This window comes from Podarcis bocagei (assembly GCF_964188305.1).
Source record: "Podarcis bocagei genome assembly, chromosome: 14".
Lineage (NCBI taxonomy): Eukaryota > Metazoa > Chordata > Lepidosauria > Squamata > Lacertidae > Podarcis > Podarcis bocagei.
Window position 1 is genome coordinate 37,260,012 of NC_138139.1, and position 24,729 is coordinate 37,284,740.

Consider the following 24,729-nt stretch of genomic DNA (forward strand, 5'->3'; position numbering starts at 1 on the left):
CAGAAGGACCACAATCCTCAAACATCTTTTCCCACCACCATCTACTTATCTGGCATGTTTATATCAGGACAACAGAACCTTGGGTCAGGCATTCGGTGAACTCAATGGAGTGAAGACTGCAAACAGGCAATTCTTCTAACCACCTGGAATTCCTGCTACACCTCACATCAAAAAGCAGGTCTTTGAAGTAACAATGGCGTGGATCTGAAACTCTGAAGGACAGTGAGGGTAAAGCTCCCACTCCCACTTACCAGGGTCGAAAAGGCATGCGTTGGCAGGAGCTCCATTACTTTGGCCACTACTTCCAAGCTCTGGCGTAGGTACCGCTGCCACTCTGTCTGTTGCTGTGAGAAAGAAATACCATGATCAGCTGTTTTATTTGCCTTTGCACCAGGGCTGTTGGAACGGATTTTCCACAAGTAGAAAAATGAGGTGACAGAATGCTGAAGTGGTTGGAGTGGGCAATTCCAGTTCATGCTATGGGCGAAGAAATGCCATTTTGGAACACTCTGACAACTTAAAAACAAATATGCAGGTAAAAATTTAAAAAACATGGCACATCTGCAAAAAAGGTTCATAACCCCCCCCCCCCCACTTCCCAGGCTTGCAATCATAAGGCACAAGACACTGGAGGTGGTGCAAAGTCCTGTTAGCCTTAAAGATTTCAGCTATGCTATTCTGCACATGCCTTCAGATTCCATAATGTGCAATGGAAGCATAATGTTTTCTACTTTCTACTGTCACAGTTATTACAATTCTCAAGTCTACAGTCTTCTGCTTCTTACATCGTCATCCAGCGTCTCGTCATCCAGCTCTTCCAACTGTGCCTGGTTGTACCTGAACTGTATCCGATTTAATACTTCTGTCAGCAGAAGAACCAGGGCATCTTCGTACCTGGGAAAGAGCAAAAGGAAAACCCCAATCAAATTTGGAACCATTATTATGGAAGGCAATGGTAGTCCATGGGAAGTTATACTAATGTTACTTAAAGAGAAAAAGGCATGGCACGCATCTGTCATGAGACATCTGAAAAAATGGTTTCTTTGTTTTTTAAAAAAGGGTTGCAAAATAATAGTAATTATGGGGTGACGTTCAGCTAAGTTTTACTCAGAGTAGAGCTACTAAAATTAATGGAACTAAGTCATAACCACTAATACCAATGAGTCCACTTTGAGCCAGACCTAGCTGAATTCTGTTCATTCTAGTAGAGTTGACAATATATGAAATATATGGAAAATGAGTTTTAGCATAATTTGGTCTGACACCACATCCTTATTCAAGAGAAGTCATTGCTAAACGAAGTACGAGAGAGGAAGTTCTCACTAAGGCCTTGGCAGAAAGCAACGTTTCATTTAAATAAGAGGACAATTGAGCTACTCAGAAAGGAATTCCGTTATGCATAATCAAATCTGATTGCTAAGTGTGTACATACCCTGGTGCTGCCTCCCATAACCAGCTGTGCTCCAGATGTTTCCAGACCAGCCACGATGGCCAATAGTCAGAGATGATGGGAGTTTTAGTCCATCAGCACCTGGGCTGTACTAGGGTGGGCACGCTGCCCTAATATATCATCTGTTCATTTTCTCTGTCTTTATTCTTCTGCACACACTCTTCATGCTTCTGATACCATCTTGAAGTCTAAGATTCACTGTGCTACCTCCATATACACTGTTTCTCTCTTTTATTTGTCATTCTAATTTCCATTTCAAATCCAGGCTACACTTCCACGCCTGTTTTCCACAAGGCTAGTTCAACCTGCACAGTCACAGGCCTGGGCACTTTTAAGAGGGTAAGAGAAAGCATGTGCACCCCCCCCCCACACACCTCTTTAAGAAAGGAGTAATATGGAGTGAAAGTTTGCTTGTATATTCCGGGGGGAGAGAATCTATGTTTTAAGGTCAAACTCCAGTTGCGAGTGTGCAATGCTGCTGGTTTGAATTTCAAAATAACAGTATTCCCTGTAACTTGAGATTTATCTACAATACTGATGCACCATACTAACATCAGATATTTATCACCTTGAGATGTTTAGCTTTTCTTGTTAAAAACAAGCAAAACTTTAGTCCTTGGGGGCTTCAAAGATATGCTTGGAAAGTGCGTCAATGAAATCTCAAGAGGCAGAAATTGAATTGGATTATTAGTTTCCTAACAATGCTCTCTGTTCTTCCCCACGGCCAGAATATGTTATGCAAATAAATACTATGAAAATTGGTTTGACTTGCTTAACTTATACAGGTTGCAGAAGTCTGCTTTTCCTAGTGCAGGACCCAAATACAGATATACATTCTGTATTTTTAAATGCCCAGAATCCCAATCATGCACAAGGAACTGATGCCCTTTCCTACAAAACCGCAAATACCGTTACAACATTTCCAGGTATGGCTTCATTTTTAAGACTGTTCTTCTTAGAAATGTGGTGTTTACTGCCTGAACAAATGCAGAACTCAGCCTATTTTCTCACGAAGCTCCCCAATTGCAAAACAAAAAGAAAAAAAGCAACACACCACTGAGTGACATCAGCCCCAGCAGTGACCTAGCAAGTTGCAGGAAGTACTTGCTGTCCCACTATTCTTTCGTAAGAAAAATGCATTGAGAAAAAGCTCCCTCCAGCATATGCAAAAGACAAGTGAGCAAGCTAAAAATGTCTTTCTCCCACCCCCACCTGCTTTGAGGGAGTCTGCTGACAGCTTATCTTACACGCTCTCGTGCTCTTCTCAGCGTGGTTAGAAATGAACTACTGAAGGAGAGATCCTGTGGTTATTTGAACATGCAGTCTGGGGAGATTTAAACCCCAAGATCCTGTATTCGAACCCACATTCCCCTTTTGGGTCATTTGTTTCCTCCTCCACTGAGGGGACTGAGCATGCAAACCCACGGTGTGCTCCCAAATCCCTTCCTGCAGACCATCTCAAGGGACAAACAACTACATTGAATAAGCTCTCTATCTTAAGCATGTGGAGAGTGTGAGCAAGGAATAGGGTCAGGCCAGGATGTCAAATGAACTGGGAGGCTGGTAGGAGCACCCAGACTAGGTGATTTGTACGTGAGGCTCTGCTTGGAAGAGGCTTAAACTAAACACTTCCTGTCCCTATGACAGCTCTACAACTTCCTGTCCCTATGACAGCTGTAAGAGTTGCATTAAAAAGAAACACGTCCAGAAATAATGATGCAACTTCCCTCTTCTTGCATTCTTACAAGTAGCAAATGAAGGTTTGGAACTCCCTCTGTGAGCAACTAATCCTTTCTGGCTGCCAATCTCCTTAATCCAAGCCAGTGAGACTTGGGCTGAAACTGTTAAGGAGCATTTCATTTCCCACTATATTAGGTCTGCATACGCAGCTGTACAAAGCAGAAAATTAAATTACAGTGGTACCTCGCAAGACGAATGCCTCGCAAGACGAAAAACGCGCAAGACGAAAGAGTTTTCCGTTTTTTGAGTCGTTCCGCAAGACGAATTTCCCTATGGGCTTGCTTCGCAAGACGAAACATCTTGCGAGTTCTTGCGAGTTTGTTTCCTTTTTCTTAAAGCCGCTAAGCCGCTAATAGCCATGCTTCGCAAGACGAAGAGACTCGCGGAACGGATTAATTTCGTCTTGCGAGGCACCACTGTACCCCTTTTCGTATAGCATGGGACGGGATGAGGGGTGTTACTTTTCTGAATAATCCTATGTGGGGGGAAAGGTCTAAAACTAGAAAGCTAGTTTGAGATAGAACTAATATTCCTTGAATGCGTTTGATTTTTAACTTTATGGTGCTTTAAAACAATAACAACTTATATATGTGGGAGAGTGTTCAAATTAAACCCCCCCCCCCCCAACATGGTACAGTCCATTCTGGCACATCATTCTGCTGCAAGTTTGGTAGATCAGGGTTTCATTTCTAGCTTAGAAACATATCTGAAGGCAAGCTTCTCTCCACTGTGCCCAGTGCAGAGCACCCAAATGGACTCTGTGAGAACAACAGCAAGAAAAAATAAAGCTGGCCTTTTCCGCTGCAATCCTGAATGCCTCCGCGCAGAGCAAGAGCAGCCAGAGGATTATATCCCAAGTTGCTAGAAAAAGGACAAGCCTTTTAAAAAACAAACCCACACCCTTTGTAGCCTTCAAAATGATGCCCAGTGAAGGAAGGAAGCAGCAGGAAAAGCTGTGATACAAATGAGCAGGGGATCTTCCACTGCGCTGCTAATCTTGCTTACCTGTTGAGAACTGCTTCTTTATCTGCCAGACGACTCTTTATCTTACTGGTTAAGTAATCCAAGAAGAGAGTCCAGATGTCTAAGCAGGAGAAGTAACCTTCATGGGTAGGCTGAAACACGGAAGTCAACAGACAATTTTTAACAGTAGCACAAACTGGATATGGAGAGAGAATTGTAATAGCCACTTGATAGACAACGGAGCTTCTCTTCCTTGCCTTCCTCCTAATGTCACCTTAGACCACATTCACACCATACATTAAAAGCAGAATCATACCACATTAAACAGTCATGGCTTCCCCAAAGAATTCTGTGAACTAGTTACGGGTGCTGGGAATTGTTTGGAGACTTCTATTCCCCTGCCAGAGCTACAATTCCCAGAGTTCCCTGGAAGAGGAATTGATTGTTAAACTACCCTGATAAGTTTTTAGGTCCCAATTTTGTTAGGTCTTTTCATTCTTATTTTCATGACCAGTTGCTCTGAGAACCCCTTGGGGTCTGAAGAGGGAGTAATGCAAATGTTCTTTTTTTTATTTAGGTTCTGTTTTAAATTCTCTTACTGTACCCTGGAGCTGGAAAACAACAACAACAATGCAGAGACAAAAGAAGATACGCAAACACCATATCTTGGCACAGAAGCATCTTATTCTGCACTCCTTATCTTTGAACAAGCCTGAGAGATTCAAATGCTTGTATCCTGCATTTGAAAGAAAAGCTGGTTCAAATAAAAGGTACATTTTAAAATCAAAACTAAATACTGTCTCATTGGCTCCATATTTTTGTTTTCCTGGAAACCAAAACAGCTACTGAGATTTGATCTCAGTCAAGACCTCTGTGTTGTGTGGTACCCAATATAATATTTCCAGGCGTGCCAGGAAATCACTGAAATATGCACCCAGGGCTTTCAGCGGTCAATCTGGAGACCAGGATTGCTGCTATTTTCAATGCAAGAGTAACATTTTAATTCGAATGCAGTAAAAACCCGACAGAGTGTTTTCACATGAAACCTTATAGGATAACCAACTCTAAGCAAAGCTGGATTAAGGAGAAGAGACATGCCAGTGTTGTACCTGATGAAACGTGTACTTGAACAGCAATGCAAGGAATTCAACCACCGGAAACTGAGAGTAGGACTCGATCCTCCTCAAGTGGACACTCACAAAGAGGCGCAGAAAGTCAGTAAACTTCTCTATGTAACTACAAGGGAAAGACAAGAGAAAACCTGATCAAGTCAACCTGAATACTGACAGAAGCAACAGCAGCACTGAAACATTTAAATTTACTTCATTACCTCTTTCATTAAATAACACATTTTGCAGCCATTTTAAAAACAATTAAATTAAATCCCTACAGAAATTACCTACACGGCGGGAAACCCTTCATTCCATTATTACCTGAAACATAGCAAGAAAGAGATTCTCTCGTCAACGGCAACTTTGGCTTTTGTCAAAATACCAACTCAAACCTTCTGCTAAGAAATCCCATTATGTATTTCACTGTCACCTATGTTAGCTGAAACATAGTTGTGCATCTCAAGCCACAGCCTGCTATGCCACATAGCGTGCCAATTTTGAAACCAGAAGGACTTTCTGAGCTGGCCTTGATAGGGAATGATGGATGGGGGAAAGGGGTGGTGCTTCTGAAAACCAAATGACCCCAGTGGATCCATCTATAGCACAACTAATATCTTCTACTATTAAGGTATTGATTTATGAAAGAACACAAGGCTTTGGCAGCGAAGAACAAAGCTGTTCTCTTCCCCAAGAACTTTATAGTCCAGGGATTCCCACTCCCATTGGCCCTGGTAGCTGGGGTTGATGGGAGTTGGAGCCCAGCAATATTTGGAGGGCTGCTGGTGCCCCAGCCCTGTTCAAGTCAGGTCCCCACCTGAAGGCAGAACAATCACACAGCTGCAAAACCCTCCAGTTCTTGGGGGAGCGGAAGCTTATTAAAAGAACATTGCAAAACAGAGATACACACTCAAGTCCCCGTCCCCCCAGCCACAGAAATTGAGAGTTCCTTTGTACACAGCACACAGAGACCATGGACAACTTTACTGGTTGTCTTAACGTCTTCTGTTTTGTACCTTAAGTGCCTCTGAAAGAGAGACAAAATTATAATAATTGTTATTTGCCGAACATTTCTTTCACACGCTCAACTTGCTTTGTGTCGATTATCCTGGTGATCCTTAGATCTGCCCCAAAATGTAGACCAGTACTGTGACCCTCCAAGTATCAGATGTGAGGGAAATGGATTCCTTCAGGCCACCAAGAGCATTCAAACTTAGAATCGTCATTTTAACTCAGAAAGCAGCTCTCTATACCAGGATTGGGCAAAGTCTGACCTGCTCCTGAAATGTAGAGTGCTGGGTGGTGGTAGTGGTAAGAAGAAATGGGCAGGTAGACTTTTATGTAGTGAATGAGGAAAAAGTAGGCCAGAAAATCACAATAAGAAGACTTTCCTCCCAAATATGGAGGAATTTTGAGAGGCCTGCTCACATTTGATTTGCTGCTCACAAATTTAATACTCAGTTCAGTTAATCCTCATTAAAAAAAAGAACAGCACAGCATGGTTACTAGTGACATGCAGCACCTAGCAGATGTTTTACATAATATGCCCTCTCCTTTGAAGCAGAAGTGTCTACTAGGAAAGAAGGAAGATATTAGGTAAAAGATTGAGGTGAGTGGGTGTAGAAAAAACTGGGAATTGGATAAGGTATGACTAGGCTGAATGCCTTCCAGGTGCTCAAAGTCTAAGAAAAGTCAGACTAGTGCTGACTTATAACACCACTACTTCTTGTTTTTGACATTAGCCTTCCAGGAACATTCATTTGTAGAAACAAATGATATTGTCAGTTGCACCCACAGATCCCTTGAATCCCTCTCTGGCAGCAATTTGAAGCACAAGGAGTGCTGAATCCTATAACCATCTCTGCCAGTATCCACTTCAGCAGCTCCTCTAGAAAGCCAAGCTATTTTTGCTTTATTGTCAAAAGTCATTGACAAAAGCAGCCCAAAGTTTTCTCAGTACATTTCTGTTTTAAAAACAAACTAACTTGACTTCCCTAAGGGCAGATCCCACAGCATACATTCAATACACATTCAGGCCTCATCTAAAACACATGGCTCTACACAAAGGATCCTGGGTACTGGGAAGTGCAGCTCTCCAAGGAGAAAACTAGTTCCCAGAATTCTTTGGGGGGAGTCAAGTGCTTTAAATTTGCATTGAATGTGTATTAAATGTATAGTGTGGATGTGACCCAAGGTTACTAGTCTCTTGTTTAAAGAGTACAAGTAAATCTATACATATTTAAAGGAACAGAAAAATAAACTGACTTCTTTTGCATAGCTGGTTCAATAGCACAAGCCACTGCAGCTCTCCTAAGTTACTTTAAAACCTCTAATGGTTCTGTGTGATTTCATGCCTACAATTAGCCTCCCCATCTGTTTGGAATTTGACAGAAGAGGCCAGATAGAAAAGGAAGACCCTTTTACCTCACTATGTCTCTTTGGCTGCTTTCAGCAACAACCGAATGAAGGCAAATTCAGATCTTGTACAACCTCAGACCTGCAGCCAAACTGTAATGAACGGAAGGGGGATGGGGAGGAAGAAGGAATACAAACACCACAGTCGCTTTGCAACGTCAGCCTCCCACAGCCAACGTACCTGGTCACACCTACCTGCCCACCCTTCCTTCTTCGTCACGGGACTCTGAAAAAAGGTGATTAGACACACCATGCATGACAAGAAGTCAGTAAAGACCGTCTTGCAGTAAACAGAAAAGATCAACAATATCGATTTGTCTGGGCTGGCTCTCCCTTACCTCTCGTCCAGCTCCTCCAGCCGACTCTTCACCGTATGGGCATTGTTCTCCTTGGTGATCTTCTGCAAGAGGTAAAACGTCTGCTGGAACATCCGCAGCAAGTACTCCTCAAACTCCACAGGCACACAGTTCTTTGACATCAGTTCATTGATGCAAGACATGGCAAGCACCCCAAGCTGGCCACGCTCTTGATTCAAGACAGAGTTCTGGCTGCTGCCATTGAGGGAGGACATCTTCCTGGCTCGGGTGTCACAGCCAAAGCGGGCAAAATGGAATATGGTGGTGAGGAGGGAAGGGGTGATGCTCGTAGATAGAGGGATCCAGCTGAAGAGGTGGGCTAGACACTCCAATGCCAGGGAACAAATGTACTCGCTCTCTGTGTCAAGGACGGGGATTGGCTGGTTCAATAGTTTGGCTGTGCTGGGACTCTGCAACAAGCTACGTAAAAGGTCACCTGGGGAAGGGAAGATCGAAACCAAGTCTACTTGTCAGAATTCACATGGATCAGAACCAAGCTCTTTTTGGTTGCAGAGCTTTTGGCCATTTTGGCACACAAACCAGGAAACACAGATCTGGTAAACTGTGGTCAGGATCTACCACCACCTACTATATTTTTATCCCATCCTTCCTCCACGGAGCTCATGGTGACATTTTACAAATATATATGTTTGACACGCCCACACCCACACACCAATCACACATGTATAAAATTGGAAAAGTATTCTTCAACAACAAGCTAGTGTAGAGAAATGATAAATGGAAACATCAGCATTATCATTCATACTTCTGTCACTTGAAATTCTTATAGGACAACCCTGTCCTTTATTCTGACAGACTTGTTTTTGCCTCCAGCCGCATCCCTGTGGGGCAGGTGAAACAAAGGGGTAGTAGCTGGTCCAAGATCACACAATGAGTTTCACTGATCACAGCAAGCCAGTCTCTTAACATTCATACAGCACACTTGACTGTTCAAAGCAGTTCACATATTTTCTCTTGGTGATCCTAACAACACTAAACTAGAGCAGTATTAGCATTCCTAAATTTCAGAATATGTGTGGGTGGTGGTGGTGTTGCGTAACATCCAGCTAGCCAAGGTTCTAGTTGAGGCAAAATTTGAATCAGGGACATCTCAACTCCTCACTCACATTTTTAGACGCTATGTTTTATCATTTCTGACTTTCCACCCACTATTTCACAGACTGAAGTCTCAGCTGTAGCTTACAGCAAGCTGCTCACAAGCATGTATGTGCCGAGGATCAGACTGAGGTTCCCAAACTTGCCAATGTTTTTCCATCTTCATGACATTTGGCAGTCCACAGCTGCACACTGAAGTCCCTTGATGAAGAACCTTTTTCCAGGTGCATATATTCTGAGCATCCATTCCCTTTTTCTGTTTGAAAGTTATGCTGAGGTTTAACTAACTACGCAGGGAAGCCTACTGAGCTTCTCCCCATTTAAATCATGCATTAGTCTGGACAGAATTTATTCAGCAAGATTAGGTTTTTTTAGTCACATCAACTAAGTTCTACTACTCCTCTCATTTTTTTGAAGTAAGCAAGTATAAATTGCCATATTCTGGCACACACTCATAAGCATTATGAGTGGCACATCTGCCAAGAATGAGATGAATGAATGAATGACATCAGAAGGGTTCATTACAACATTGCCCAAGCAGCCAGAGTGCCACTGCAGCGTGGCTCCTTGCCACATTGTTGGGTAAGTGTCAGAAGCCCTGGATCGTAAGAAAGGAATTTACAATATGGTTCCTTTCCAGCCAGGAACTAGGGCAATGATTGCACACCACGGACACTTCTCAATATGGTCCACAGTATAAAAAGGTGTTGTACTGCAGCAGCTCCCCTACGGCTTGAGAAATGAATTTCTTTTCTTTAATGGACAACATCTCATAGTTCTTCCCACGTAGCTAGGTCTTAATCCACAGTTTAAAAATCACTAATGATTAGTTCAAACCTTACCACTTTCTCCCGAAGTTGGAGATGGTGGTGGAGTGGCAGCAGTGACACTGTACTTATCCCAGATGCTTTCCAAAATACCTATCAGAAAAGAAGAGCAAAATCCCCAGCAATTGCATGAGAGTTCCCATTATACCACATTAAGTAACAGTTTCATGTAACCTAAGGCTGCTCCTGCACCCAGGGAAAGCATTGTTCCAAGCCTGACGGAGGAACTCAGTACATGCCTTGCAGCAGAGAGCTCCGTATTGTTTGCTTAGGCGTCACGAGAATTAATAGTTCTGCTGTATTCTTATGTCAGAGGAAGTTATGGCCTTTGTCTCATCAGGGTCTCATATTTTGTACTGCTTTAATACAAGGATGTTGCCCCCCCTCCACCACCACATGTTTGTCTTTTCCACTAACCTGTGAGAAGCCCAAGGACAGTCTGAACCTGCTCCAGGAGCAGTTTGCGCAACTCTTCCTTCCTTGCTATGCTGAGGTCTTCCCGTGGACATGCCAACTCTTCCGATGTTGTCTTCAGCATGATCAGCCCAAGTGAAGTTGTTGCGGGGGATTGGATCAACTGTTAGGAAAGTCAGGTTTAAGTATTAGCAGACAACAGCTTCTTTGTATTTGGTAGATGAACTACAGAGTTCTAAAGAGGGGGACAATAAATTTAGCCTTAGAATGCAGACATCTTATCTCTACAGTGTTTTTGAACAGGAAAGCTTCTACATGCCATCTTCTAGTCCCAAACACATCAGTGGAAAGACAAAGTGGAAAAGGCAGAGCTATATATTTGTTGTAGTAAACAGAAGGGCAAAAATTACCTGGAATATTGAATGAGAGAGAAAAGAAAGCAAAAAAAATAAAAAATGGTACCAGCATAATACAGGAATTGGTCCTCCAGAGATGCACTCTGTTGTAACATGTAAGTGGCACCAATAATGAGTTTTTAGCTTGGGGGACATCCATTATGTGTAATGGCTACACAAAGTTGACAGACACTGACAAGACTGTTCACACATAACACAATACCTGCTTTTCCTGGCATGGAGATGGCCTGCCACACCAGAATAAGCAATCTGTGAAGCCAGTCTAAGCAATAGTACAGATTTTTAATCATTTACTTGAAAATGCTAGCTCCCTGTGATATGGCAATTCTAATAATACAATGTGCATTTATAAAATGCTGTTTTCTGAGGGCAGTATATATCACATAATTCTAACAGTAACTTTGAAAGGTAGGCTAGTTTATTATATGCATATTACAGATAGCACACTGAAGTAGAGACGGTGAGATTATTCAAATAAGAGCATAGCTAAACGAAAATTTTAGCTATAGCACTTGGGTTCATAGAATGCTCTCTTAACCAGCTTATACTAGAACTAAAAGTTAGCAGATTTTAGACAGCTGTGTTACTGAAGATGATATATTTATGTAAAACAAGCTAGGCTTTAACAAAATGAAAGGATTTTTAGGAAACACATCACAATTTTATCCTTTGGTTTCCCTTCAACAAGAAAACTGAAAATGTACTAACATATTAGGCCATCATTCCCTCTCTCAAATTTTTCATTTGGACATGCTCAAGAAAACCGACTTCAGTCAAGGATTTTGTAAGGACTGCCTTACCTGTAAGATGTTTGTAAAGAAGTCATGGTAGAACATTGGCCAGTCTTGCCGGCCAATATCCACAATGACTTTGCAAAGTTTGTTCCTAATGAAGTAAGGCAGAGTTTTGTGGTGAGTCAAAAGAAGCTTGGGCAGGCAGCTGCGAATCTCCATTTTATCTTGTGATGGAACCCCAAGCCACATCTTGTTAATCAGGTTCTGTGGGAAGAACAAAAGAAAGTGAGGTGTCATTTTGTACTAAACTTGGGATCTTTGAAATATCTTGCTTATGGCTACTGTTAAGAGCTGACAGTCAAGGTATTAAACCTAGAGGGCATAATACCAAATCTAGGAAAATGCTGACTATCTGGAAATCTGCTTCAGAATATTTACTTAGTAATGGAATTAGACAGTAAAATATTTGCTTACAATTGAACGATGCATTCCCAACTAGTAAAGACGGGAAATTGTAACCCTACTAATTAGCACCCAAAGCATGTCCCTGTTCATGGCCAGAGCAGAAAATATTTAACCTTTCAAGACAGCTAACAAAAAACAAGGGATATATTTAATGGTGATCACTAATACTAAGGCTAGACTGAAATTCTTGGGAATTATCTCATAAAATGCCATAAATAAACAAGATAATGGAAATCTGTCTGCCAGAAGGAAAACCCATCTGTAAGAATAACAGGTGACCAACGTTTGCTATCTTTAAATCAGGGTTACAAAAATCAATTCAAACTCATCATCTCTGCTGCTATGTATGGAATAGGAAATACTCATAGTGCAAAAAGTTGTCATTAAACACAATCTGATGGTATAACGGAAGAATAATCTAAGGCAGCCTTTCCCAACCTTAGGTCCCCAGATGTTACTGGACTATAGTACCTATCATCCGCAACCATGATGGCTGGGGCTCATGGGAGTTATAGTCCAATACCATCTGGGGACCCAAGGCTATCCATACCCCTGGACCAGCTCAAATTATCACAACAGAGTTAATTGAGTGAAACAGAACTCGTAAGAGGCATGCTTTGAGCAAGTTTACTCTTGCCTAGTACCTTACCTCAAACACTGTCAAACTGTACATCATTACATAGTCATTTCTTGTGCTCGACAGGAAATAGAGGCAGAATCTCCAGGCGCCAATCTGCTGGGCAAAGTTGTTCAGGAGCTCCTCTGGTTAAAACCCCCCCAAAAAACTGTGTTAAAATTAATAGAATTTCAAGTCATTTGGCAATTCTATAGCCTGTTCCAAATAAACTGCACCTTACACAGGAGGCAGGGAAGGGCTCACAGGTTATTATGCAATTGGACTTTGGGGCAACCTGGGGTACAAAATGTAGTACCTTCTTGAACATAAAACTAAGGAAGCTCAGGACTGCTAGCTCTCTGCATTTATCATCCAATGGTGGAAAGCAGGGAAGGCAAAGCAGCTTTCTAAAGGAAACAATGGGCTTCTGAATTTAGGTAACAGACATGGGAGTCTGGCAGGTCCAAGGATCACACTAGACATGATGGTGCTGTAAGACCAGTCTCTTTAATTGCAGCCCTGACCTGAGCACATGTCAAGCAAGGAAAGGGTGTGTGTCCTGTGTGCATTCTGTTTTGAGAACAAAGGAAGACATAGGGAAGGGGTACTAATTTCTCTCCATGTCCACTGCTTATGCCGGGTTCATTTCTGGTACTTCTGGAAGACAAGATTGTGGGGAGTGAGGTAACCTGTGGAGGGAGGGGGAGCTATTTCAACAACCCCTCCTCCTCGTGCACCCCTTTCATTCTTAAAATTAAAACTCCTCCTTTACACATGATTGAGCCAAGTGCACTTTTAAAGAGGTGGGTCAACCTCTGCATCTAAATTTGACTCAAAACAACTTATCAAAAGGGAGTCAAGAGAAGGACAATAGGTTCTCATTAGACTTGAATCACCCTTCCAATGACTGGATACCTAAAGATAATGGCTCTGAACCTAGCTCATGCCTCCCGGCAGAGAAAATTTATTTTGAAAGAGTCCTCTGGGGGCATATTGTGGTATGCAGACTATTCCCATGCTGAAATGGATGCAGGAGGCGGCAGCAAGTGGGAGAAAGTAAGAATTTAACAGAGACATTTGCAGTTTTGCAGTTCCACAAGAAGCTAAATAACTCACACATACTTTCTGAATTCCATTTGTGCATTTCTGCTTGTGCATCTATTAAGTAAAACAAGGCAGAGAGTCTATAAGGCAGGGGTACCTGGCTTTTTGGGACGCGGGTAGTGCTGTGGGTTAAACCACAGAGCCTAGGACTTGCCGATCAGAAGGTCGGCGGTTCGAATCCCCGTGATGGGGTGAGTGCCCGTTGCTCTGTCCCTGCTCCTGCCAACCTAGCAGTTCGAAAGCACGTCAAAGTGCAAGTAGATAAATAGGTACCACTCCGGCGGGAAGGTAAACGGCGTTTCCGTGCACTGCTCTGGTTCGCCAGAAGCAGCTTAGTCATGCTGGCCACATGACCCAGAAGCTGTACACTGGCTCCCTCGGCCAATAAAGTGAGATGAGCGCCGCAACCCCAGAGTTGGTCACGACTGGACCTAACAGTCAGGGGTCCCTTTACCTTTACCTGGCCTTTTGGGGCCCAAGGACACATCTAGTAATCTAAAAAGTTGTTGCTGGCACCATAAAATCCTAATTTCCCAGAAGAACAACTGGAAATACTCAGAAGAGTAAACCCTCCCAAACAAGCCAGTCTTCTCAAGAGTCATTTTCTCCAAAAGATAATACAAAACAAAATTAAAGATTGGGAGCGGGGGGGGGGGGGTCTTGGCAGTGCCAGAGAGAGGGTATCTGAGGGCACAGTGATGCCCATGAGTTCCATGTTGGAGACCCCCACCTCTATGACAGCACATCATGTAGGAAATGCCATTATCGACTTGCCTGAAGTAGTAACAATTCCTTCTGAGTGCTTCACTAATTCACAGCTCAAGAGGCATTGTAACACATCTATTCATTCATGTAGGTTTTAGGGGGCTTCTAAGAAAGACTTGATTAAGCACAGATATTAGTACTTTGATTATCCAAATGACATCTGCCCTCCAGTCAAGGGAGGCCTATGTGTTTCTGAAAGCTTTGGTTGCATTCAATGAGCTTTAAGCATGCAGTGAAATATGAAATGAAGTGGACATATTAAAAATATACACTGGGTTGCATCCAATGGTAAAACTACTCAGAGAATATCTTAACTGGATAAAACCCACAGATTTTAACTATGAAACCTGTTGCCATCCTTTCAGGTGCCATGCCTAGCCAAAGCCATTTGGTACTGAGGTTGGAGAATGTGGAAGTGATACTGAGCTTACCGATCTCACGCTTCCTTTCATTAGTAGTGCAATTGTGGAAAAACTCTGTCATTAGACTCTCCAAAGCTCGCAGCGAGGCCTCTTCTGATGCCTGACAATGACATTTCAAGAACAGTGTTAACATTAGGTCCCCCTAGTTCAACCTAATATTGCTCTAGGGTTTTTTTCTTTAATTAAGCTATCTATCAGGCTACCTATGTTGGACCTAAACACTCCTTCTACCTTTCTTCTCATGTTCTCCCATCCCAAACATTCTCCTCACAAAAATTTTTTAAAAAAACAAAAACCCTCCTCCATCTTGTGAGCAAAATTATGCAGCGTAGATCCATTTAAGTTTTGTGTTTACAAGCATATTTGGGCATTCTTTTTACAGAATTTGGAAGTCTGGAGGCAGAGTACACAGAGCTCTTAATGGAACAAAGGCTCGGTTTAAGTACCAAAGCCAGGGTTTACAGATCAAGATTGAGCATACCTAGGAAGAAGAGCGCAGGGGAATTTGCACACAAGAGAGGAAGGGATGAGTACGGTGAGCTCAAAGAAGCTCGTCTAACAGGGCCTAAGGTTGCATGCACAACATACACCTTTAAAGTACAGTGGTACTCAGTTCCCAAATGCCCCCACTGTTGAACGTTTCGGAAGCCAAACACCGAAAACCTGGAAGTAAATGCTTCCATTTTTGAATGTTTTTCGGAACCCGAACATGTGATGCGGCTTCCGCTGAGCGCAAGAAGATTATGTTCAGGAACCGAGGTAATGTACATTCAAATCACATGTCCCCCCTAAAAAGAATTGTGGGCACTGTAGTTTACCCCTCAAAGAGCTACAATTCTCAGCAACTCTTAGCAAACCACATTGCCCAGAATTCTTTGAGGGGAGAAATGTGCTTTGAATGTGCTCTAAGTTACAGTGTGTACACAGCCTAGTCATCTTACTAATAGTTATGGATGAATAAGATAGCTGAAGTATTGTTAGAACAGGTAAGAATTTGCTTTTAAAATGTTACACAGAGAATGAAGCCTAACTATTGTTGCATTTTCAGTATTAAATGACAAAAGCAGGCAGCCAGAGCTCAAGGAATCCAGCATTGCAACTGTTCTAGGGAGCTTTCCAAGACTATGCCTGAAAAATATTTTTAGCTTTCAACATACAAAACTGCATTTCTAGAGTGCCCACCCCATTACAACTGGATTTCCTCAATTTCCAATGGAAAGTAGTGGTAAGGAAAAATATACTTAACCAGTTCTGAACTCAGAAACACCTTTACAAAAGCTACATTTAGACAGGCTTACACACTGCAGTTTGTATCTTAGCAACAGAATACTGCATTTTCATATTCTCTTCATAAGCTTAAAATAGAAACCTATCCCTTAAGAATGTTTGTTGAGAGAAGGTTATTCTAATAACGATAAAGAATGGACAGTTGTCAAAACCAATCCTGCGTTTATATGCTCTAAGGACTCTAAGTTATTCTTTAATCACATTTTTGACAGCAGAGGCAAAAGCAGAACTGTACACAAGATTTTCTACCATATTTTTTCTTCAGTTTTCTAAGCTATTTTGTATGCTATTACATACAAATATTTTCGAAAAGGTTTTTGTTTAAAAATCTTTCCCGGCTCCATGCTTGGCCAGAATGCTCCTGTACTTCTTTGCCTTGCACTGGGATTCAAAATCCAAAGGGTCCCAGGTTCCACCTCCAGAATCTCTAAGTAGGGTTGGGAGGGACCCCTGTCTGAAACCCTATAAAGCTGCTGCCATTCACTGTAGACAATACTGAATTAATTGACCAACTGTCTAACTCAGGATAAGAAAAGAGGTCAACAACAACAAAAGATAACCTATTGCCAAGTACTGTGTCCCCCTGTAGCAGCAGACAAGGACCAGGTACACCTTCCAAGGTTACCTTCCAAACCCTATTCTGGCCTTTGTAGACACAATGCTGAGCAATTCTGGGAAACTGGGGTCTTTCCTAGCTTGCCATGGCTCAAACTGTTCCTTCTTATCCACTTTTCTTATCTGTAAAATGGGAATCACAGCCATGCTGCAATTCTACCTGCAATTCCAGATGTACTCAACTCTGAATCCCATGTGCACTGTCAGACATTTACAAAAAGGATGTGTTTTAATTCCATCAGTGCATAATTCAAAATAAAAGGAAGCAAGAAGATTTGGGAAAAAATTTTATAATTCCTATACTCCAGTGGGCTGGGTTCCCAGTGAGCTCTTTAGAAGACAAAAGAAACTCATTTTTTAGATTTCAGCTGCTATGTCTAAATAGTAGTGAAGCAACGTTAAAAACTGAGATATGAAAGCTAGGAGCTAAATGGCACCTTCAACCTAGATTATGGGCGCAACAACCGAATGTCCGGGCAAGCTTTTTTATAACAAGAATACAAAACTGAAAATGAACTGCAGCTAAAATATTATGTTCATTTTTCACATGGCCTAGTCCTTCCCCTGCCCACCCCCACATATTCTTATGAGGGTCTCTTCTCCAGTCTTCAGAGAGTAGCTGGAAGTGGGAAGGCAGAAAATGGTCCTCCTTTCCTTCCACTCTGCAGTTTTAATCTGAAATCTTAGGTGCAGTACTGCGCCCAGAGCTCAGAAACTGCTTGCGCTAATCAAATTCCCTGTCACAAAATGTGTCTAGAGCAATGGGAGTTGTGAACACTGTAGTGAAGTACTCCCTGCACCCCCAAACACTGGGACTCATGAATTCAACCTTGGTTCTGTTGGAGCATGTGCTTGGAAATGGGATATTTTTAAAAGCTGTAACATTATGAGCACAAGCTGTTAACCTCATTTGTCTTCAATCAGCAGCTCAAAACAGAATATTGATTGCAACAATATATGAGAGGTAAATATGGCAAATCCTGACCAAATGCTAAACCACATGAAACACTTGAGGCCAAGGGAAACAAGCATTTTCGTTGAAGCTCTAATGCACCGCACAGCCCCGAACTACTAGTCTCTCTCTGTCTCTGAGGCTGCCTAGAAGGGCACCAATGGCAAAAGGGGGGCAGCCAAGAGAAGAGTGTGTGTTGTTGAAGGTGGATGGTGGGCAGCACGTGGGGGCCAGTCTCTCTGTGTGTGCGCACACCTGTTAGTTGCCCTCCCCATCCCCTTCCTATCCCTTCAGCCCAACTGCCGTTTTCTCCTCACACCACCTTCAACCTCAATAAACCTATTTTCGCGCGGCATCATATACACCACAAAGCTCAACAATTTTACTCTTTTGAAGAAACCAGAGGCCTTTCTTCTGGGCATAGTTGACCAATCGGTGTTAAAGAAGGACAGAACTTTATTTATGTATGCCACAACAGCAGCAAGAATACTTATCGCAAAATATTGGAAGACACAAGATTTACCCACTCTGGAAGAATGGCAGATGAAGGTGATGGACTATATGGAATTGGCGGAAATGACTGGCAGGATCTGAGATCAGGGGGAAGAGTCAGTGGAAGAAGATTGGAAGAAATTTAAAGATTATTTACAGAGACATTGTAAAATTAACGAACTTTAGAATAATGTTGGATTAAAATTAAGAGGTTTCTAGCTGTAATGGGTTAAAAGAATATGAAAAAATGGGTTTATAGAAGTAAAATTTCAAGATCATAAAAATTTAAGAATAAAGATTTGGGTAGGATAAAGAGGGAAACAAATTGCTGAGCTAATAAACTGAATTGGAATACAAAAAAGAGAGGTATGAGGGGGTCCAAGAAACAAGTAAACGAAAAATAATGGCTGTATTTTTTCTTTTTCCTTTTTCTGTTTGTTTTATCCCTTTTTTGTAATGTAAAAATCTTAATAAAAATCTTATTAAAAAACACACACACAAAAAAACACAAAGCTCAACAATTTGGGGGGCTGCTTTACTTTTTGAAATATGGCAATCCTAGGTTAAGTCCAGTCAAAGGCAACTATGGGTAGCGGTCTAAACCACTGAGCCTCTTGGGCTTGCCAATCAGAAGGTTGATGGTTCGAATCCCCATGATGGGATGAGCACCCGTTGCTCTGTACCAGCTCCTGCCAACCTAGCAGTTTGAAAACACGCCAGTGCAAGTAGATAAATAGGTACTGCTGTGGCAGGAAGGTACAGTGGTGCCCCGCAAGACGAATGCCTCGCAAGACGAAAAACTCGCTAGACGAAAGGGTTTTGCGGTTTTTGAGCTGCTTCGCAAGATGAATTTCCCTATGGGCTTGCTTCGCAAGACGAAAACGTCTTGCAAGTTTGTTTCCTTTTTCTTAACACTGTTAATACAGTTGCGACTTGACTTCGAGGAGCAACTCATAGAACGCGGTGTGGTAGCCTTTTTTGAGGTTTTTGGTGATTTTTGAAGCTTTTCCAAAACTTTTCTGACACCGTGCTTCACAAGACGAAAAATTCGCTAGACGAAAAAACTCGCGGAATGAAATAATTTCGTCTTGCGAGGCACCACTGTAAATGGTGTTCCTGTGCCCTCTGGTTTCCGTCACGGTGTTCCATTGCGCCAGAAGCGGTTTAGTCATGCTGGCCACATGACCCAGAAAGCTGTCTGCGGACAAATGCTGGCTCCCTCAGCCTGAAGCTAGATGAGCGCTGCCCCCCATAGTCACCTTTGACTGGACTTAACCGTCCAGGGGTCCTTTAAATTTTTATCCAAAATACAAAGGTGTGAGCTTGCTTTATGTTGGGTAATCTCGTTTATATTAGGACTAATTTAAGACAAACAAGCTTTCACCTCCTCATCAACACAAATAAGCCTTTCTCTTTTCTGGTCTTCCATAGTTGTCAAACTTGAAAATCCTTGTTCACAACAATATATTGTGGAGAACTGCAGAAGAATAGCCCCTTGAAGTGAGGCGTGGGTACTGCTTCTGGTTATATATATATATATATATATGCAGGTTTTGGTGTTTTCGGGTATCTTCCCGTGTAAGAGTTGGGGTGTCTAGGCGACGTTTCGACGAGGTCTCACTCGTCATCTTCAGGCTGGTGCTTTCGGCTTCTTGTTACTAGAACAGAGCAGGATCTCAGTGTTTGAGTTCCTATAAATACTGTTGAGGGGGTGTGGTGTATAGCCTCCAACGTTCTGGGCAGAGAGGAAGTTCCCAGGTTATTGTGCCTTTTCTTCTTTTGTTCATTAATTACTTGAGGGATATCTTGAGTGATTTCTTGAGTGATATTCTGAGTACCACTTAGGAGGGTCATTAGGTGTGGATTAGTTGCTAAAGCTTTCGTGTCTTGACCTCTTGAGCTTGTGAAGAGTTTTTCTGAGTTTTTCTGAGAAAGCACCAGCCTGAAGATGACGAGTGAGACCTCGTCGAAACGTCGCCTAGACACCCCAACTCTTACACGGGAAGATACCCGAAAACACCAAAACCTGCATTCCTGTACCCGTGAAAATCTACGAAAGCATATATATATTTTGCTTTTTGGGGGGTGGCCGTGTGGCCAAATTACAAAGGTGTCGTCAACGGGAAGAAAAAACTAGATAGCTTCCTCACACATCTCAACAGCCTACACCCCAAAATACAATTCACTATGGAAATAGAAGCCAACAACCAACTTCCCTTCCTTGACGTCCTAATCTACAAAAAACCTGATGGCTCCCTAGGACACACTATCTACCGGAAAAAAACACACACCAACCGCTACTTACATGCACAATCACACCACCACCCTGCACAAATAAACTCCGTAGCCAAGACTCTCATCTCCAGAACCAAACGCCTGGCTGACAAAGACCACTTGACAACTGAGTTACAGAATCTTTCAAATGTGTTAATCGCCAACGGATACCAGCAAAACAGGGTTACGAAGCTAATCCAAAAAGAAACACCCCCCAAAAAGCAAGACACAGAAGAAAACAATGGCATGGCCCTCCTTCCTTATATCAAGGGCACTACAGATAAAATTAGCAAAATCCTCCATAAACACAATATCAAAACAGCCTTTTGCACCAACCAAAAAATAGCCAATATCCTCAGAAACCCCAAAGATAAAATCCAGTTAGAAAACCAAGGGGTCTATGAAATACCCTGCAAAGTCTGCCCAGCCACGTACATTGGACAAACAAACAGACGAATAAATGCACGTATCGCAGAACACAAGAATGTCGTCAAAAAAGAAGAAAAAACTTCCTCTCTTTACCAACACATGAAAGAAACAGGACACGAAATTAATTTTTCAGATTCCAAATTGCTCTTTAACATGGAACACCACCACAAGAGAATAATCATGGAAGCCATCGAGATAGAGAAACACCCTCACAACATGAACAAGCGTGACGATACGTCCCGCCTGCCAGACATCTGGAAAATAGCCCTCCCCACAAAAACCGACACCAGAACCAGAGGCACACAACGCCATCTCCAATCAACCACACCAGACCCAAACCCAGACCCTCTCCACAGATAAATTACAGACACCATCCAGTAGCCAAACCATAGTGGCACCTCCGGATGCTGCACCCCCCTGCAATCCCTACACAGATCTGGCTGGCACAGGGCACAAAACCACAGCTCGCCCCTATACACGAAGCCAAGCCAGAGCACAACTAAGTGCAGTACAGCCATCTTCTCAGAAAAAACTCTTCACAAGGTCAAGAGGTCAAGACACGAAAGCTTTAGCAACTAATCCACACCTAATGACCCTCCTAAGTGGTACTCAGAATATCACTCAAGAAATCACTCAAGATATCCCTCAAGTAATTAATGAACAAAAGAAGAAAAGACACACTAACCTGGGAACTTCCTCTCTGCCCAGAACGTTGGAGGCTATACACCACACCCCCTCAACAGTATTTATAGGAACTCAAACACTGAGATCCTGCTCTGTTCCAGTAACAAGAAGCCGAAAGCACCAGCCTGAAGATGACGAGTGAGACCTCGTCGAAACGTCGCCTAGACACCCCAACTCTTACACGGGAAGACACCCGAAGACACCAAAACCTATATATATATATATATATATATATATATATATATATATATATATATATATATATATATATTATTTTGACACTGTACTATACTATATTACAATGAAATGTTTAAATGTTTCTTTGATTGCCCTTGAATCTTCCTGCCACCCTCTCCTGCCTGCCACACCAGTGTGGTTGCGCTGTCACACCCTTTAAGAACCACTGATCTAACATATTTGATGTGTGCACGGTAATCATTTACAGCCTAATCTAACCACATTTTCCGCCTCATGCTACAATCTCTCTCAGATCCTGAAATAATTTTTACAGCATTTTTCAGCAGAGTAGTTCACAACTCTGGCTTATTTTCAGATGAAGCCTAAACTATAAGGAAGTCACACACTGTTTTAGTAGGGCCAGCTCAGCATGCTTTGCAGCTAGATGAGAATTTATCCAAATCTGACATTCTAGCCCCTGTACTTGAGTCACCTTGAGTCAGATAGGTAGCAAACAATTCCACAAGTTTAGACTGCCTGCGTGAGGTTTCTTAACATAGCTTGAAATACAGATTTAGGTGCTCTTGAATCAGCCAGCCTTCTCTGAACAAGTCTGCATAAATTGGCATGATTTATTCTGATAAAAGTAATGGTATTCAATATGTGAAGCAAACAAGGATTGTGGGCAAGAGAAAGGGTAGGCCTGATGCACTGTGTTTTCACAAACACACAATATCTTCCTTTTAAGCAATGGAGCAAAGGTTGCTTTTTTTAAAAGAGAGACCCAAGTTTACTTAGAAGTGACATGGAAGGGGAGGGGGAACGTACACTAATCTTCAACTGGAGGATCACGGTCTGATCAAAGGTAGGTCACAACAGGAGCACTACCATCATGCAAATATATGATTAAATCTTTTTTTAAATGAATGTTGGGGTTAAAAGTGGGTCTGAGAACATTGAAGATACCTGTCTTATTACATTCTTCTTTTGCTCCCTCCACACCCCCGTGATGAACTCAAGGGTTTCAGGCACAAACCAGACTCACATATGCTTAGCTTTAGCAAGGTAGCCACAGAATGTGCCTTCTGGCCACCCCCCTGGGATATTCAAGTAGTCAGATCAGGTCAAAATAATTCAAGAGTGCATCCAGCTTTAATGGAGTGCCCTCCACTAAAGAAAGGTGCTAAAGTCAGTCTGGCCAGATTTGAGAAGACTGAGGGAATCAGGTTTCTTATGCAGGCATACGAGCATATCACAGCACAGGTAATTAGTTATTAGGGCAGTGCTTTGACAAGTACTCAAATGTTCTGGGTCAAGTTCTTAATTGACAATCACACCAGGGGACGTAAACTTAACCCAGCTCTCTTCTGGGGTTTCTCAGGATAGTTAGAACAGCATTCTTCACACTGCTCCTGGCAAATACAGCACACTCAAAAGGTTATCCAACCAGCTAATAGAAAACAAATATTAAAAGGCATTAAAGACATCCTTCTCCACCTCCACTTAGGCATATTTTCCCAGTTGACACATGCCAGAGCCCAACTACCTTTCTAAATCAGTGGCAAACAACATAGAACTTGAAAAAGAAAGACATAATACACTTCTTACCAGAAAGATCAATGACAAAGTGGGCACCGAAAACAAAGAATTGCATGGGGTTCATATTAAATTACTTGGACAAGCAGGAAAGCTGTTGTCAGGGAACTGACATCGGAGCTAGAGGCGGAGGGAAGGCTCTCAAATGATGCTGGAGAAGGGCCCAGCAGGGAGAGAGGCAGCTCCGCAGATGGGGAAGCAAATCAGCGCAACACCAGGGATATAGAGGGGCTGATGGGGGAATCGGCGAGAGGGCTCCAGGACTCTTCACCGGACACCAGCGGGGAGAGCACGGGTCCTCCGCTACCCACACCCACCCTGCGCAGAAGACTTCCGCGCAGAGAGAGTAGGAGGAGACTGGGTGTCAAACAACTTTTATGTTGGAAAAGATTTAAGAAACGCCCACTGACGGATTCTGCTAGCGACTGAGGCAGCCACGAAGTGAAGGGCTGCCCAGACTGAAAGGTTTAGCAAGGCAACAAAGCCTGGAGAGGCGGCAACTTACGCACGAGCAACCCATTCACATTACAGCTGTCTTTGATAGCAGAGAGGAGAAATACTGAAATAACAGACTCCAGTGGTTTTAGATGTGTGTCATAGTGAAGCTGTAATGGAGAAGAGCAGTGCCCTCTCATTACACACAGTACACAAAATACACCCAATATATTTCCTCAGTTCAGTCTGCTTGTTCCACTATTTCTCCCTATGTAGATTCTTAAGCTACATTTGAGGAAGTGGGTGGAAGATACACATCCGTCACTTCAATAGTCAGACATGTTCAGTGAAAAAAAGCCTGAAGAAAAACGCTGAGCACCTGTCTGAGATGAAAACTTCAAATCTGGTTTTGCACACACATTTTAATCAGGGGCCCATCAATTTTGACTGGCCTTGGTAGTTGGCCACATTTCTGCTTGCCCTGATCCTGCTCCCCCTGAAGTGGCTTGCATGGCAGCTGCTCAAGGTCCATTGCAAGTTGTGGGGAAGGAAGGAGGGGGTTCTTCCTTCTTCCACAATGCTGAACTGCAAAAAGGTGACAGTTCATGCCCGTTGTGCTGAGTATAGACATTCCAGCAATCAGAGAAAAGTCTCGCAGCTCTCAAAGTATTTGCAAGGCTTAGGAAACTGCCAGGGAGATTCTCCATCCTTCTCGGTTCAGTAGTAGTATAGGAATTCTCCTTGATATTGCCCTCACCAGGTTACCTTGACTACAGTGTTAGAAACTGGGATAGAAAAGCTAGGAGCCAAATGGCTCATGGGACTTGGGTTGTGGGTGCCAAAACAGAAGGTTTAGTTGCCATGGGGGGGGGGTCA

At 42.7% G+C, this 24,729-nt stretch overlaps 1 protein-coding gene across 2 annotated transcripts in view; it reads right to left on the reverse strand.

Moving 5' to 3' along the window:
- XPO6 (exportin 6) overlaps positions 1–24,729 on the reverse strand; it is a 48,593-nt gene that overhangs the window by 18,317 nt on the left and 5,547 nt on the right. The window contains exons 2-13 of one of the 2 annotated variants that reach the window (XM_081169844.1): positions 14,922–15,012; positions 12,655–12,767; positions 11,607–11,804; positions 10,394–10,553; positions 9,992–10,069; positions 8,016–8,077; positions 7,873–7,903; positions 5,553–5,586; positions 5,263–5,389; positions 4,196–4,305; positions 786–894; positions 252–344 (exon numbers count right to left, since the gene is read on the reverse strand). In XM_081169844.1, the coding sequence (XP_081025970.1) occupies positions 252–344; positions 786–894; positions 4,196–4,305; positions 5,263–5,389; positions 5,553–5,586; positions 7,873–7,903; positions 8,016–8,077; positions 9,992–10,069; positions 10,394–10,553; positions 11,607–11,804; positions 12,655–12,767; positions 14,922–15,012 (1,206 nt within the window). Of the gene's footprint in view, positions 1–251; positions 345–785; positions 895–4,195; positions 4,306–5,262; positions 5,390–5,552; positions 5,587–7,872; positions 7,904–8,015; positions 8,470–9,991; positions 10,070–10,393; positions 10,554–11,606; positions 11,805–12,654; positions 12,768–14,921; positions 15,013–24,729 lie in introns of both variants that reach the window. The other variant, XM_081169843.1, reaches the window with a different exon arrangement.